A 17,934-nucleotide genomic window follows, 5' to 3' on the forward strand; every position below is an offset into this window, starting at 1 on the left:
CAACGGGTTGTCTGATTCATCTGAAAATTTCAGGGCAGATAGATCTTGACCTGATAAACAATATTACCCCATGTCAGATTTGCTCTAAATGCTTTGGTTTTTGAGTTATAAGCCAAAAACTGCATTTGACCCCTATGTTCTATTTTTAGCAATGGCGACCATGTTTGTTGATAGATCAAAACTTCCGATACAATTTATAAATTAGATACCCTAAGGAACATTCAGTTAAAGTTTGAAAGTATTTAGCCCAGTAGTTTCAGAGGAGAAGATTCTTGAAATAGTTTACGACGACAGACGACGACAGACGACGGACTACAGACGACAGACGACGACGGACGCCAAGTGATGGCATAAGCTCACTTGTCCCTTCGGGACAGGTGAGCTAAAAATCTAAGTACCTGTAAAGATTCAGCATATCAAAGAACTCCAAGAATTAATTTTTTGTTAAAATCAAAGTTAAGTTTAATTTTGGACCCTTTGGACCATAATGTAGACCAATTTGAAAACAGGACCAAAAATTAAGAATCTAAATACACGGTTAGATTTGGCATATCAAAGAACCCCAATAATTCATTTTTTGATGAAATCAATCAAAGTTTAATTTTGGACCATTTTGGCCCCTAATTCCTAAACTGTTGGGATCAAAACCCCCAAAATCAATCCCAACCGTCCTTTTGTGGTCATAAACCTTATGTTAAAATTGCATAGATTTCTGTTTACTTATACTAAAGTTATTGTACGAAAAACCAAGAAAAATGCTTATTTGGGCTCTTTTTGGCCCCTAATTCCTTAACTGTTGGGATCAAAACCCCCAAAATCAATCCCAACCTTTCTTTTATGGCCATAAACCTTGTGTTTAAATTTCAAAGATTTGTATTTACTTACACTCAAGTTATAGTGCGAAAACAAAATGTCTTTCGAACGACAAAACGAACGTCATACCAATATACGACCAAATTTTTTTCAATTTTTGCGGTTGTATAAAAGGAGAACATATGTTGATAGTCATAAACCTTTTTGATTTATTTTTTATTGTTATATTCTCTTTATACAATGTGATGCCATTTAGAATACACCTTTAAATTCAGTATGATTTGCAAAAATAATTTCTTTTTTCAAATTATGGTTGTACCTTTGAGAAATGTGATCCTAGTTTTACTAGAGGTCCCTGTGGGAATGATCTCTTTGGGTTCATCTGTAATGCTCCAGTATGTAGGCTGTATAAGTTAGACATCACAATCAGTAAATCAGATGTAGTCTTCACTGGCAAGAACCTTCTACGTGGAACATTGATTCCTACAATTAATATTTGAGTTACAATTAGTAAAACAGACCTATTTTATTCATTTTTTTTCTCTTGTGGAATCAAAAATAAGTAAGACTTGTATTGGGCATTATTGTAAATGTTGCAGTTTGAAATTTTTTATTGATATATTTGTATAAAATGTGACCTACATTTTTATATCAAACTGTTATTGGTTTTTTTTTATGATACAGTTTAATAAAAATTAAATCATTAGGTTTCATCCATTGTGGGGAATTGTGCGTTCTACTCCCACTGGATAAAACCAAATACTTGAAAATTGATACATGTATCTGCAGCTTTTTCACTAAGCATTTGGGGGTAACAGTAAGGCTCAGGTCAGAATAATGGCTTCAAATAGAATGACATTGTCTTCTTGCAGACTGTTACCTAGTGAACTATCACATTGAAAATCTGTTTCAGCACATCAGTCCAACAAACTGCAGGGTTCATATTCCTCTCACATTTACATGTTCACGTCCTGATATGAATGGAATATTTCACTTATATAATTTTATCCTCTCTCAACTTCCCTTTATTTTTCTAAATTTATTTCATATGATATGTTTGCAATTTTTTTTTGTTATATAAAAATTACAACTGTGTTGTAGAATCTCCAGGTATTGAAAGTTTTTAGAACAATATGTTTACTAGCTATGGATTATTTTTATGAAAATGAAAGTTTGCACTTGTTATATCCAATACTTGTTCTTTTATAAATAAAATGTATAATATCAGTGTTAAATGCCCATTATCACAAATGATATACTGACCCATAGCACCCTCAAAACTTTTGATAGCAGCTCCAACAGCAGTTTCTAATTGAATAACATTTACACCATTGTCTAATGTCTGAAATATAAGATTTCATTCTTAAATATCAAAAACCTATGAGAAGATCTTTTAATATATTAAATTGGTAGTGTACTGTACATAGAACAGAGTTCTATGATCCATTACACAGAGAATAAGTAATTATAAAATTGTAATTCCAATGCAGAGTCAAACTCTGACCAATACCAGCCTGAGCATTGAACAGGGACTAAATATGTGATTTATAAAAACATTGCATATCCCTTCATACTTCTTAGGTCTGCTTATCCCTGCAGAAAACATCTGTATCATTTGTATTTTTCTTTCAAGAAGATGATAAATAACTCTGTCACTTGAACCAGAGTTATCAATGACCTCATATTTTTCAATTAGACAAAATCAGCTGATTTTTTTTTTAACTAGATAAACTTGAACTAATTTCTTGTGTTTTTTATGTGTTGTTGGATTACTGTCTTTTTATCATTGACATATAGCCTACTATAGCTTTACTCATATCCCATAATGTTTGAAGAACAAAGTCTTATATTAAAAACGACAACCAGTATAATAAACTGATTATAAGTTTTTATATTATATTTTAAGCACATTGCATTTAATTGAAGGAAAATTAACACAAATGAAAAAAAAATTCACTTGAAATGTTATGTACATGTACGTTTTGAGCTTATATAGTAGATTTTATTTAGTTAACATTATTTGCTTATTTTGTAGGTCAACAACTGGTGTTGTTTAAACATGTGTTACACTTAAATTGCTGTACTCAAATTACAAATAATTACAATGTATTTATTGACACAGAGATAAAAATCTAAGTAATATTAATGTTATTTTAAAAAGATATTCTGTTCTTCAATTTGAAAAATACTTAAAATGCTATTAAAACTGAAAGAACTTCCAAATAATACAATACTGAACAACGAAAACTTTTCCTTTTTTTTTTTTAAATTTTTCTGCCATGGATCAGTTATCCATCTTTGTATGTAAATTGTTCCTACCTTTGGGTTGACAATGATCTCCATATGTAGTGACTGATCATCTGTTACTCTTTTGATAGCATCTAAACTTATCCATAAATTATTGGTATTGAAAATTCTGTAAAAAATATCAGTTTAAATTTAGTTTTTTTTTATGCTCGCATTTCCTGTAAACTCAGAATTTATTGCCATATATCATAATTGAATACTAGACAACAGATAATCTAGTGATCAATAATTTAGGGATTATATTGTTTGAATGTTGAATATTGTTTTAAGTGCATTTTTATAATGAATGAACTTGAGAGTGCAGTTTATATTCTATGTGGATAACATATAATCTTTTATTCTAAAATAAAAAAAAAAGAAAAGAAAAGAGTAATATGTCTGAGGACATGAATGCCCCAGCTCAAGCGTGCTTATAATATATGAAAATAATTTAAAAAAAAATAAAAAATTAATGACACTACAGCTGTGAATGCTAGCTTGCAAAGAGATTTATTGTTATAGTCTTAGGAACTTTTGTGCTGTTTGTTATTTTCATATTTTGTTTTTATGTTGTTTCCAGTGAATTTCTCAATTCTTCAAGAATTCTTTAGTTATTTTACTTCTAATCTCTATGTTAGCTTTACTTGTTTATTTGGTAAGTTAAGCATTTATGGTTCTCAGTATCCTTTATGAGTTACACTTAATGCCACCTTCTCCTAGCAACATCGGCATAAAACAGCCTCAAAACAACAAAAGTAATGAATGCATAGACCTGAGTTTAAAGGCTACTTACTTAAACTTTGATACACTTTTAAATTCATCAACCTGTAAAAATACATAACTATAATGAATTTGCATGTCAATTTTTTTTAAATTTTACCACATGTTTATAAAGAAAGAAATAAAGGTTAAATTTATTCAAAATTAAGAAAAAGATAAAGAAAGACTACTGGTACATTTATTTTTGGGATCCCCCCCCCCCAAATACTCATGAGATGGTCTGTGTATCATCCTAATCCTCTTCACTATGGAGAAAGGAGGATGCTATTATTTATACTTTTTACTATGTCATATAATCTATTATAATCTCTTGTTTGGTGTTTTATCATAATAACAATAATAAACACAAACACATTCTGACAAATTGTGTAATAAGATATCCTACAATATAAACCAGTATAGTCATTTCTAAAGGATATATTAAACCCAAAATGATCCTACAAGAAAAGCAACTATTATTTTTGATATGAAGTATTATTATCTATTTCCTTCTCTGATTCAGATTAAAATAACGTAATGTAAGTTAAATAGTTTATCCTTTTTAAGAAGTTTATATATACATGTAACAAGTTCCTGTCTCTATACAACATTACATTCTTATATAATCACTTACATGCTCTTTTGGAACTTGAGCAATTTCTAACAACCGTAATTTGCCCTCATATTCCACAAGCGTACCACCCTGGAAAAGAAAGAAAAAGTTCAAAATGTAATAAAACTGATAATCTCTCAGAAATCTTTTAAAAAATGCAAACATTTACTACTTATATTCTTGTCTAACAAAAAAATCCAAAAAACATTGTTATGTATTTACCTAAAAATAAAACTTCGCAACCATACCAACATCCTTAACTGTTATAACAAAAAATCAAAAAGCACAAGACATTTTGAGATGAGATGTATAATTATCATTGATTTATTGGTATTGTCCTTAATTTCTTGGTAGCTGGTACTGTATCATTATAGTTCATTCTTTCAACATTGAAAATGATTTAGAAATATTTTGATAACCCCACTTTCTTATGGCATTTTTACCCTGGGTTAACTTTTCAGGGTTTCAAAATACCACATGACACCTGAACATTTATTTGGTCAAGAACAAACTTATAAACAGTTACAATTTTCAAATTCTTGTTTTTAACATTATAATTGTTGCCTCATGGAAAGTTCCCATTACTGTAGAAATAACTGTACAAATCATGAAGAGTGAAAAGTTGATACTATTTAGTCTTACCTTGACATCAGCTCTAGTTTTATCTGTAACCTCCATTACAAACTCTGGTGGCTGTTCTTGTTCCATTAAAAAGTTTAGAATGTCTTACAATAATTAAGGAATACTTTTATATTTTTTTTGACCAGCATAGTTTTTTCGTTTGAATTGTTTTACAGTGTCTTATCGGGGCCTTTTATAGCTGACTATGCAGTATCGGCTTTGCTCATTGTTGAAGGCTGTACGGTGACTTATAGTTGTTAATGTCTGTGTCATTTTGGTCTTTTGTGGATAGTTGTCTCATTGGCAATCATACCACATCTTCTTTTTTATATAGCTCTAATTTTTATTATTTTCATATCTTTGTGATTTTTTTTTTTTTTTTTAATGATTTTTTGTATTTTCCTGTCATTTTTTTTTTTTTTTTTTTTTTAACATCCTTATTAATTTTGATGTTTGTTTTTTCTTTAACATTTTTATTAATTTTAATGAACTTTTAGTTTGACTAAATATTTTTCATGCAACAAAGGTCAAATAAAATGCTGACCATCATCCTTATGTGAAAATAGTTTTAGACACTTTAAAGCCAGGCATGGTGGATATAAAAATCAATGAAAATTTTAAAATATACAGTTAGAAAGGATACTCAGATCTACTGTGGCACCAAGATTGTCAATATTTGATATAAATACATATTTCTTTCCACTGTCCAAAAATTGTTTCAATAAACCAGAGTTGACTAGACTTTGATAAACATCTCCGTGACCAGGTGGGTACCAGCTGAAAGAAAGTACTCGAAGTTTAATACAGTGTTCAGTGATTTACACTCAAAAGTATTTTTCAGTTCCCATTTGACTCTATTAACCTTGTACATGCATAACCAGATGAACTGTGACCTATCATTACTCACTAATGAGTAAAGCCCTGTTCAACTCATTTTAATAATTTCTTTTTAAGATGTACTGTAACACCACTGTCCCCTGTTAAGGGGAGGGTTTGGTCCTAGGAAACATGCTTAACCCCGCAAAATTCTGTATGTGCCTGACCCGAGTAAGGATTCTGGTGGTAAGTTGTCTTTTTGGCAATCATACCACATCTTATTTTTATATGGAGCTGACATTCATTTTATATTGCAGTGATATTGTTCGCCTCAAATAACAGCCTAAATTCGGCCTTTTCCCCTAGAGAAAATTCCCAATTACTAAAAAAAATGGCTTAAAATTCCTCCCAAAAAGGTCTACATTTTCCCCAAACAGTGATGGCATTGGTAGTTATGTTTGTAAATATCGTATTCATGTTATTATTTTGATATTATAAAGCACTTTTGAGATCCAGTTTTCTGATCAGAATCATCATGGTGTTTGTAACACATGTGGTTTTCAATGCATTAAGTACCATCATTGCTTCTGTTTCTTTCCCCTCTCCGAAAAGTACCTTACGGGTTGAAAATGTCTGACAACCAAAAAATTTACATGAAAAAACAGTGCAAAAAAGACAGAAAAGGTCAGCAAAAAATCGGAGATGTGTTTAGAATAATATTTCCCAATTTCAATAAAAAATACGCATTTTTCCCAATAAAAAATGGTAGAGGTAGTTTTGAAAAAAGACAAAAATATCACTGCATTGTTTGTCTTTATGTTTTTTCTTTTTGGATGAGTCGGTGATAAATATATGAGTCTTATGTAGAGGTATCAAATTTTAAGCCTTATACCTTTGATAACTAGTAATACTACTAGCTATTATCAACAGAGACCATGAACAGTATGATATCGGTATACAACTTGTCCAGAATTATTTTTCTTTCAACTAACAAGAACAGTAGCTTACCTCTCAGTATTATCAGATGTAAAACTGTTACCAATAGGCAGTAATGACTCTCTGTTAATTCTAGGATATCTGGAGAAAAAATATCAGCTTTGCATGTGAGTGATGACCGTTTCTGAGAGAAATTCATGATAAACCATTTGCTTTGACATAGCATATAACAAAACAAAACATCTGTTTTAAAACATACATATACATGCATAACAAATCTGACCATCTTTTATTTTTCAAATATCAGTAATGCATTAAACACAAGAATAAATCTCCAAAAACTGATAAACGTTTAGAAAAAAATAAACTTCAGTTCTCTTTGGTTCATAAGTGCTTTTGTTCTTAATAAAATATCATAAAAGTCAGGCTGAACTGTTTGAATCAATACTCAGTAAAAAATATATTAATATACATTTTCACAATTCTGGCATTTGCATGAAAAGTGTATAAATCTTCATCACAAATTTTTTCAAAACCAGTTTAGTTAAATGTATGAAGCTTCCTACCTGCTTTGGTTAAATGTATGTATCTGTAGCTGTAGTTTTCCATATCTCTGTAAAACCTTGAGTGTATCCTCGTCAGTGTTGAAGGAATTCATCAATACAAGGGGAACATCAGTTCCATGGGTTCTGTTTAAATGCTACAATATATACAAGTTATCTTATTTCTAAAATCCTTCTTTTCTTCAAATCTGCCTCCTCTAATTAGAAGAAAGAACAAATTCTTAGAAATTTTTAGAAAAAAAAGAAAGATTGTAAATAGAAAATAGTAATGTACGGTAAAACTAAAATGTTGTATGATTTCCCATGAGACAACTCTTTACCAGAGACCAATGACATAGAAGTTAAATGTTTTTTTAAATTTCTTTTTTTGGCTACAAAAATCATGAATGGAAATGCTCTAGTTTTGATATGATATATGCTGCAACTGTGCTTTTTGCTATTTGAAAAAGCGAAAATAGTTGCAGTATAAAGAGAGCAAGCATATATTGACTTTCAATTTATAAACTTGTGTTGTACTTGGATTGAAACTGATAGAAAAGCTAGGAATTGCCTCAATTCTACCTGTTTCTAAGCATTGCATAAATAAATTCTATATTTTGAAACAAAGTACTGTTAACCCATATATATTGAGTAAAAATATGTATCATAAATTTAAGTCGCCATAAGTTTTTCATCTATGGAAGTTAGGATTTCAATTGATAAACAAGTATTTGTGCATTGCATGAAAAATTCAATTATGTAACATAAAAACTGATAATCAATATTCAGACTGTTGTTGAGCAGGAAATAGTAGTTTTTATACTACAAAAAGATAAAAATCCTGAGTAGCACTTTATGACTGATTAGATTGAGTGACTGTTGCTTCATGGTTTAGTAACAAATATTTCATACTTATCCTTGTTTTCAAACTTTTAAAAAAGTGCATTAATGGTACTTGAATGAATCAATCATATCTCCTAATTTATTTTTTGTTCCAATATCATTTATTAAAAAAAATTGAAATCAATTAAATGATAATTATCCAAGTACTCAATTACTTATTAATCATATTTTTACACATTGACATTCATATCAAAAATGCTTTTTCACATAAATATTTTTTTATTGAATATCCCAAGATTCTTCAGCTGTTTTCACCTTATTTTGAACCGTATGACTTAAAAGGTAATCCTGACATAAAAATCTTTTTATAGGTCATTTTAATACAATATATCAATATATTCTAAATGTATATAATGTAACAGAATGTCATTCGACACATATGTATTCCCTATATCCCATTACCTACATAATGTTAAACTATAATTTACAAATAATAAAAAAAAGTGAAAAAAAGAAATTTAAAATAACCCAATGTTTTCTTTCATCTAGAATCATTTTCATAACAGTGTGGACAGCCACAATACTTTTGTTGGGAATAATACTGAATCATTAACCTTTAACTTGTTTGTCATCGGCTTCGATAACACCGATTTTATGCTCACTCAGTCTGTCGTAGACCTTCGTATTGGGATTCAAATAGAATAAAATAGTAAAGTAAATGTAGGTGCAGGAGAAGAAAAGTTTAGGCATTCAACATTTAAATTAACACACAAGGTTTTGTCCGAGTTATTAATGCTAGTTATTTGTATTATTTGATTTAGGCGTTTAGAACCTTTAAGTGACCCCACAGTTTAAATGTCTATAACACGTACAATATGACAATTGGGTGTTACAGACGAATATTCACCTAATCTGACCCAGTCTGTTATTAATAAACTGAGCTCACTAAGAAATGGTCTTGTCCATGCTGTTTTGAAAAATATTTTATCTATACATGCGTCAACAGATATCTTTGTTATGAAATGATGTAATCTATTTTGTATATTTGTATTGATTTATGTCTGCAGATTACATAAAGCAAACTCAAAATTTTCAATTATATAACCTAACAAGATGTTAATGAATTGCATTGATAACCTTCATTACATTTTTTCTGAAAATGTTAGAATAATATTCAAGATTATGCTCTTTTAATTGGTTATGCACATATGTATTCCTAATTATTCTAAATATCAGCACTAATTTTAAATCTGCAGGATTCGAACTCATGCTTCTGCAAATTAGCAGATAAAACATCCAGCTTACCTTTCTCAAACAAGTGTTATTTTGCATCTGATCATGAGTAAGGCTCAATGTGTTGTTTGTTTAAGAATGTGTCTATTTAGCAACACTTACCTCTATTTGTTGTACTGTGAGATCTAAGAAGGTCAACTCATTTCTGACACTGATTGTACTCTTTGGTCCTTTACATCCCATACTAGTACCAAGACCTCCATTTAATTTGAGGACTACTAACTTGTCTAATAAGTCCTTGACCTTGGCTGTTTCAGGCCTTGCTAGATCATTATATGGTTTTGCCTATGGAGAATCATAATCATGAATTTTCAAAGATTTTTTAGAATGAGACAAAATGAAAGATAAGCAGCAAGTAACACAACATTTTAATATGAAATTAGCTTTCACTGATTTTTTAATATGCAGAAGGTTCATGGTTATTTGAGGGTACTCAGCCTTCATTTACCAAGAACAACTAGCTAATAATTTTAGTATAGTTAGAGTGTTAAAAGTGGCATTAAAATCTAACTTTCAATCAAACAAAAATGTTTATGACTGCAAATTTTCTTGTTTAAAAGGTAAAAATCCTCAGATGAGTACAAAAATGTATGTAACCCTCCTCCCCCCTGATATATTATTCTGACTATGATATGAGCAGTTTTTTGCTCTTAGGGGTCATCCATAATTGTCAACCATTTTCCAAAGTGTACAAAACGTACACTTTTTCAGACCCCCCACCCTCCCTCAAAAAGTGTACATCAACCATTTTCAGATTTCAAGAGAGAAATCAATCATTATTAATAAAAAGAAGATCCTGTTTATTATATTTTAGTTTAATATAGAAATTTGCATTGAAAATAAACTAAAACATATCTGACTGGTTTTTTTTTATGACATCTATCTGTGATGCTTGTGTTTTGTTAGAATAAAGAGTTCAAAGATTAGTGTTTCCCCTATCACACAGTGGGAACTCCGATGAAAAAGGGCACCTAGAACATTCAAAAGATTAACAAAAGGGCACATAAACTATGCTAAGAATCAAAGAAAGGGAAATGCATGGTTGTATAAATGCATATATTGCATTGGTAAAGTATGGACTGACAGTTGTTGATGGAATCAAAGCTCAAGACAGCAATCAATAAAAGTGTAATGTTTTAAAACATTTTAAGTTTTCAAATTTCCCGCCTGTATTCTAACTTAAAAGGTCCCTGTAAATATGCCATTCATGGCACTATTATCGTTTATGTAATATACTGTAACGTGTACATATATTGGATAATTTTTAAGGTTAAGGTTAAACTTCATATGGAGGTGCTCCTAATTAAAGGAGGCTTATACTAAGAAAAATAAGTTTACTTCCGGTTTACTGGTTTACTGTTTTGGAATACATTTTAAGGAAATTAATCGAAGGACCAGTTTAAAATCTTTTCACAAAATGGCGTCTTGTCAAAATCAAAACATTCAAAGAATTTAGTGTTTCCATCAGTTTTGTTTAATAATCAGAGTGAAGCGATAAGATCTATAATAAAGCAGGTGAAATTGACAATACTGAGAAATGCTTGCAAACTTTTTGTTTAAAAGTTTTTTACAAGTTTACATTTTTGAAAGATTTAGTTTTCATATGATTTGATCTTTTAATCGTTCAATCTGGATTGAAGAGAATTATGATATCGAAATAAATATCAACAAGTGAAAATAATAAAGAAGAAATAAGAAGAGAAACACACCCAAGCCAATTCTCGATTTTATACATCGACCTTCCCTACGGAAACAAAATAAATTCTGGAAATAAAAAAATAAAAAAAGCATACGGTAAAAATGTTGATTTTTAAACCCCCTCCCCCCAAGTGTACGTTTTGTACACTTTGGAAAATGGTTGACAATTATGGATGACCCCTTACTACTAAATGCTTGGTACTGTGCTGAAAGCAGCAAATACAAATTCTAAAGTATTTGATTTGACCAAAATCAGGATCAAACTCACAACATTCCACACTTTATCACAGGAACACCACCATGTTATGTTTATAGGCATTAATCATTTTATTTCTTGGTTTAGTAACCTTTGGTAAAAAAAAAATAAACCAGAGTTTAATACATTGTATAATTGTTCAAGCCTTTGTTACTTTTATCAAATAAATGAATAGCAAGGTGCAGAACTGGTAATGGAATTTTATGAGAACCAAACAAACAATAAGAAAATCAATATAATATCTAACTTTGATCAATTGCAACACAATTCTAGTATAATGTGTTTTATATATACCAACTGGTACTTACACCTCCTTCTGGTAACAGTTTAATTTTATCCCATAATACTGATGGCCCAGTTTCCTGAAGGTATCGACCAAATAACTGTTCAAATCCAGCTAACTCAGTTCTAGCTAACTGAAAAAAAAAAAAAAAAAAAACATTATCTATGTACCGGTAAGAAAAAATATTCATGAAGAACTACCTTTCTGTTTAAAATTGGTTTCAGGTAGATAGGGTGTCTTCCTCCATTTTGGATTTTAAAATACCAGAAAACAAGGTCTAGATTTTTCATAAAATGTGCAAATTTTGTAGTAGGTAATTCATGTGTAAGATTTTTCATTATAATATAGAAAATGCCATGTTTAATCATATTTAGGTTGTTTTTTACCAAAAAACAAATACTTTCGTTTGATTCATTTTTTTCCAACTTTGCCAAATTAGGAGAGACAACTCTAATGCAAGGGCAGATAATTCAGATGGTGTTTCTTTTACAATAGAATGTGTTAGTAATTTACCCATTTTATTATGTAGCAAGAAAACGAGTCAAGTGACCCCATTTTTTCTTCTTATTATCTGAAAGAATATTATTGGAGCTATCTTCTCATATTTTATCTCAAAATTCTATGGTGTAGTTTTCGTTTATGACAGAAAATTGGGTTTTCCATGCATAATTTATACAAAATCAGACAATTTTGCACAACCTGTAGTGTGAAAATAAGTCCGTTGACCCATTCTTTTTATTAATGTTCTTAAACAAGCAGAATATAAACTACATTTTGGCAAATTATTAGCAAATTCTATGGATTATAATTTAGACACCCCATCTACCTTAAGGAGTGAAACGGCAAACTGTACTAATACAGCATCTAAAATTTTGGAATAGTGGACTCCATGCACTGTCGCACGATTATGATTCAATGTTCAGTGAACCACAAAATCTAGGTCAATACCCATATTAAGCATCTATTTTTTTTTTAAAGTTTATATTAAATTTATAATGAACTGAAATTTGAAATTGATACAACAACTTTGTGGTAACTACCTAAACCATAACTATCATATGGGGCATACAAACAATCAATTTTTCATAGTTTGCGTCACTTTTAGTAATGTTGAATGAGAGGTAGGGGAATTTGATAAAAGTTGACACAAAAGAAATTTGTCTACTTTAAATAGTCGACAGGTTCTCATTTGATATTAAGAATAGATATTGTCTACTTTTTATGGTCAACTTGTTCACCAGTTGATATTACCAAAATATTGTTGCCTCAACTGAAGAACAGCGATATGTTGTTACAGTTCAATGATATGTTTCCATACACTAATAAAATTTATAAACTATCTTTTGCTATGATTATAACAAATAAGCAGCAATAACCAATAAAAGGGCTTTTTATTGAACTAAATAATAAATGCAATGTTTAACACTGTGTAATACAATATAAATCCATTATCATGGTATCTGATAGTCCTCATTATTTTATTTTGTAAATCAATTAATAATTTAGTAAACAGATGCACAACATGACATGGCAACAGATGTAAAATACAATATACAAAATAAATGATGTGTAAATAGTTTTAAAAAGTTTTACTTTTGTTTGCATAGATCTATATTTGGGGGGTAGGAGGGGTCCTGATTCCGAAATCCTGGGCTTAAAAACACGAAATTCTGATGTCCCGAATTTAAATATTTTAAATCCCGACATCCCCGAAATTCAAAAAAATAATTCTTGGACCCTGAAAGCGTCATTCCCGAAATCAAGAGCTTAAAAACACTCGATCCCAGTGTCCAGATAAAGGTCCTATCCCCCCCTGTATATTGTTATAAAATCCACGAAACAGGTACATTGTAAGTTGTAAATGTACTTAGTCAATACTTGACTTAATTTTAATTACAAAGAGCTAGCAATTGGGTGTATACTGATAGGTAAAGTAAAAAAAGCTCAATAAAATCAAATCCATATACTGGATGAAATACAAATTCATATTTTGAGAGTATGGAATATTTTGTATGAAAATACATTCTACATTCATGAGTTTAAAATAGTATTTAATCAGTTTTTGTATATAGTTATATGAGGAAAATTATTTATTTATTCTAAACAAATGAATGATTTAAAACTAGAATACACATGCTGAAATGTCTCGTCTGTTTTAATTATTGGTGAATTCATGTTGAAAGATAGTAACAAGAAGGTTTTTTATTACAACTATGTTATGTATCACATAAACTTAATATTATCAATGTTCTATAATAATGAAGATTGGATGATGTAGGCCAGACAGACATGTACACCTTACAATCATTTCTTACACCAAATATAGCTGATGTGTTGCTTACAGTATATGATAAACTGACAAAATTATGAAAACTTATTATTGACCAATTAACCATGAAAATAAGGTCAAGGTCAGATAATACCTGCCAGACAGACATGAAAACTTTACAATTGTTCCAAACACCAAACATAGCTGACCTATTGCTTATATATAGTATTTGAAAAACGGACCAACACATACAAATTGTTACATTGACCAATGAACAATGAAAATTAAGTCAAGGTCAAATGAAATTTGCCAGGCTGTCATGTACCCCTTTACAATCATTCTATAAACAACATACAGTTGACCTACTACTTAAATTATCAGAGTAATGGACCTAATCACCTAACTTTAACCTTGATCACTGTCCCATGAATTGAGGTAGAGGTCAGGTGAACCCTGTCTGACATTGCAGGGAACCCATATACTAACTATAGTTATCATATTACTCATAATGAGTGAGAAATACACATGACAAAAAAACTTTGATTTTTTTTCAAGCCGTCCCTGAACCATGATCAAAGAGCTGATAGCTCTGAAGTGGAAGAAGGTGAATAAAAGGTAACTTGAATTACCATAAAAGCAGCCCCACTTACCCAGGCTGCTTTGTTCCATTATCGTTAAAATGTATTTTTTTTCTTCAAACAAGAAAAGGTCGTAAGTACATGGATTTCCCATCCGTACAATCATTTTCTATGTTCAGTTGACTATAAAAATTAGGTAAAATCTTTAATTTGGCAGTAATTAAGAAGATCATATCAAGAGGAACACATGTGTACTAAGTTTCAAGTTGATTGGATTTCAACTTCATCAAAAACTACCTCGACCATAAACTTTATAACCAGAAGCAGGACGGACGGACAGACTAGAAAACATATTGCCCATAAATGGAGCATAAAAATAGTAAGACTTGTTACATACCTGCCAACTTTTGAAAGTTCCCATATGGGTTTTTACTGCACAACAACAAAATTAAAGGTTACAATTTTTAGCGTTGTATTTTGCAAGATCTGGATTGTCTAGAAAAAGTGTCATATTTATATGAACTTACATGACTTACATGCCTTTTCCTTAAGTCTGTTTGCATAATTCTAGTTATATATTAAATCGGTAGAAAAATTATACATGAAGCTAGCAGAAGCTAGACTATTAGCCTAGTTGCACATATTGTATGTTGACTTCTAACCAGTTATAAACAAATTTAATATATAAACTTCAATTTAATCCTTGAAAGGAGGTCTAAATTAATAAAATAATTTATAAATTTTAATTTTTTTATTTGTCCAAAATCTTTTAAATTCATTTAATCAACATCCTTTTATGATTATTTGATTAAAATATTAATCATTGATAGTCTTTTTACCATTTACATTTTTAAAAGCAAAATAACTGAAAACAGGATAAAACAAAGGGAAGTAACAAAAAAGTATTTCAATATTCCCAATACACATCGTTTTGATAACACAACGGCAGTTAGCCGGAGGTAAACATCGTTGATTACCAGTATGTTTGACACCTAAGCTGTCAAGTGAAGCCATATAATTATACATCTTCTTTGATGTTCAGGTAAAATTTAACACAGGTGTCAATTACACCCGTACAGTAGTAAGAAATGATCAAATATGGCGTCTGAAAAAATTTCATACACGGGAGTTTTTTCTCCTAAACGGGAGGTTCACATGTATGTTACGAAGGGCATCTAATTCACATGACAAAGGAAACCCATGAATAAAGATAACACTTTATATATCCTTTTTATTTATATAAAAATAAAATCTTCTTGTCTGCAGGATTGCAAATTCGTAACTTCAAGGGCGAACTTGTAAACAGGGCGAGTTGTACCGATACCAAATTCACGCATGCGTAATACAAATATCTAGGGTACTTATAAAGTGAGAAACGGAATCGAAACGAAACGAAACGAAATATAACGAAACGAAACGAAATACAACGAAACCATTTGATTTTTGTTTGGGGGGGGGGGGGGGAGAGGGCTATGATGAAATAAAAAAAAAAAACCTGCAGGACAGGGATTTGAGTATAAAAAAGGCAAGACAGGATTGTTTAGTAAAAAAGAAGGCAGGATGAGCAACTGGGCAAAAAAACGGGATAAATTTATATAAAAAAGGCAGGACCAAATATAGTGAAAAATAAAAAGGTAGGACAGAGATTACAACTAAATAAAATGCAGGACAAAAAGTTCATCCTAGCCCATAAAAATCAAATGGTATCTCCCTAAGTTTGAATTGGCGAAGTTGTATTTGACAAGACATTAAAAATGTGAAATGCTAACGGCTGACGAGTAGCCATAACGAAACCTAAATTGAACTGAAAAAGAGATCTGAGGTGAACGTTCTGTGTTACTCCCTTTTTTTACCAAACATGAATTTGAATGGAGATTTAAATTTGGAATGTTTTTCTCCTGGGTTGGAGACCCCTTCAATCTTTTGAAAATGACTGGATCCGCTGCTGACGTCGATGAGAAAGAAAATCAACATACCTAGATGGTCAGAAAGAGTCCACCATGTTTTAATAATTAACAAATATCTACATCGTGTTGCAAGTTGATTATCTCAATATTGAAACATCTTACTGACAGCAATTCAGACTTGTGTGTAGATTAAACCAATATCTTTGGTAAAGTTGCTTTCAAACTGAACCATGAAATCATTACTTTTGAGTGTAGTTACTTTTGAAAGTAGTTTAGTCCGACATATAGACAACGTTCTGTTCATCAGACTAGACTACTCTAAAGGGCGGGTGGATTCGTTTGAATTGTTTTACATTTATTATTTCGGGCCTTTTATAGCTGACTATGCGGTATGGTCTTTGTTCATTGTTGAAGGCAGTACGGTGACCTATATTTGTTAATAACTGTGTCATTGGGTCTCTTGTTGTCTTATTGGCAATCTCACCACATCTTTTTTGTATGTACAAAATCATTCCTTTCCCTGAAATCTAGTAGAACAATTGCTTAAAGTATCTCTGAAACAAACTCAGTGACATGACAAAAATTGGACTTTGACCAATGAACCATGAAAATCAGGTCAAGGTCAGATGACATTTTTTAAACGGCAATTTTCATCTTATTAGCATCATATAAACCAAATTATTGATAAAGTACACCCCTTATAATGAACTATAGAAATGGGGTCCAAGTCAGATGATACCTGTTATTTGAATACAGCAAATATAGTGCACCTAATGCTTAAAATATAGGCGATATGGATTTGACCACGAAAACTTAACACTGACGTGCATGCAGATTTTACAAGATACTTAATTGTGTATATTTTGTATGCATGCACCTGTCCTGGATTATTTAGGAGCCTGTTGTTCATGTGGTTGTTGTAGTTCATATGTGTTTTCTGTTTCTCGTTTTGTATATATTGTATTGTGTCGCGGATCATACATATTCTGAAGTGTTGATATTGTTTAAATCGCGTCTTTTTCATAGAGTTAATATTTTATAGCGTCTTTTTATTTTATAATGTTTAACTTCTGTCTAAGGTTAGGTTGAAGGTTGGCGAGCCTGTTAAACTGTTTAAACCAGATGCATATTCAATACTACTGTCAGTAACCTGTTGTTCAGTGGTTGGTGTGGTTCATAGGGGTTTCTCGTTTTCTATATTTTGATTAACTTGTTTAAAGTTTGTATTCAATGGCAATTTTGGGGACTTTATATGTAGCTTGCTGTTTAGTGTTAGCAAAGACTCTGTGTTCAAGTCGATGCTCATTGAACTGTTAACTTAAAATGCATTGCGACTTGGATGGAGAGTTGTCTCATTGGCACTCAAACCACATCTTAATTATAGCGTTGGTTTCCTGTTTAAATAGTTTTACATTGATCAT

At 30.7% G+C, this 17,934-nt stretch overlaps 1 protein-coding gene across 4 annotated transcripts in view; it reads right to left on the minus strand.

The window, feature by feature from the left end:
- LOC143068532 (UTP--glucose-1-phosphate uridylyltransferase-like) overlaps nucleotides 1–17,934 on the minus strand; it is a 47,853-nt gene that overhangs the window by 9,908 nt on the left and 20,011 nt on the right. For all 4 annotated transcript variants that reach the window (XM_076242664.1, XM_076242662.1, XM_076242665.1 and 1 more), the window contains 11 exons: nucleotides 11,785–11,892; nucleotides 9,625–9,807; nucleotides 7,411–7,544; nucleotides 6,917–6,985; nucleotides 5,736–5,869; nucleotides 5,114–5,196; nucleotides 4,493–4,561; nucleotides 3,893–3,924; nucleotides 3,133–3,229; nucleotides 2,077–2,155; nucleotides 1,133–1,296 (listed from right to left, as the gene is read on the minus strand). In XM_076242664.1, coding sequence (XP_076098779.1) covers nucleotides 1,133–1,296; nucleotides 2,077–2,155; nucleotides 3,133–3,229; nucleotides 3,893–3,924; nucleotides 4,493–4,561; nucleotides 5,114–5,196; nucleotides 5,736–5,869; nucleotides 6,917–6,985; nucleotides 7,411–7,544; nucleotides 9,625–9,807; nucleotides 11,785–11,892 — 1,152 coding nt within the window. The remainder of the gene's footprint in view (nucleotides 1–1,132; nucleotides 1,297–2,076; nucleotides 2,156–3,132; nucleotides 3,230–3,892; nucleotides 3,925–4,492; nucleotides 4,562–5,113; nucleotides 5,197–5,735; nucleotides 5,870–6,916; nucleotides 6,986–7,410; nucleotides 7,545–9,624; nucleotides 9,808–11,784; nucleotides 11,893–17,934) is intronic.

Source organism: Mytilus galloprovincialis, chromosome 3, assembly GCF_965363235.1.
Source record: "Mytilus galloprovincialis chromosome 3, xbMytGall1.hap1.1, whole genome shotgun sequence".
NCBI classification, from domain to species: Eukaryota; Metazoa; Mollusca; class Bivalvia; order Mytilida; family Mytilidae; genus Mytilus; species Mytilus galloprovincialis.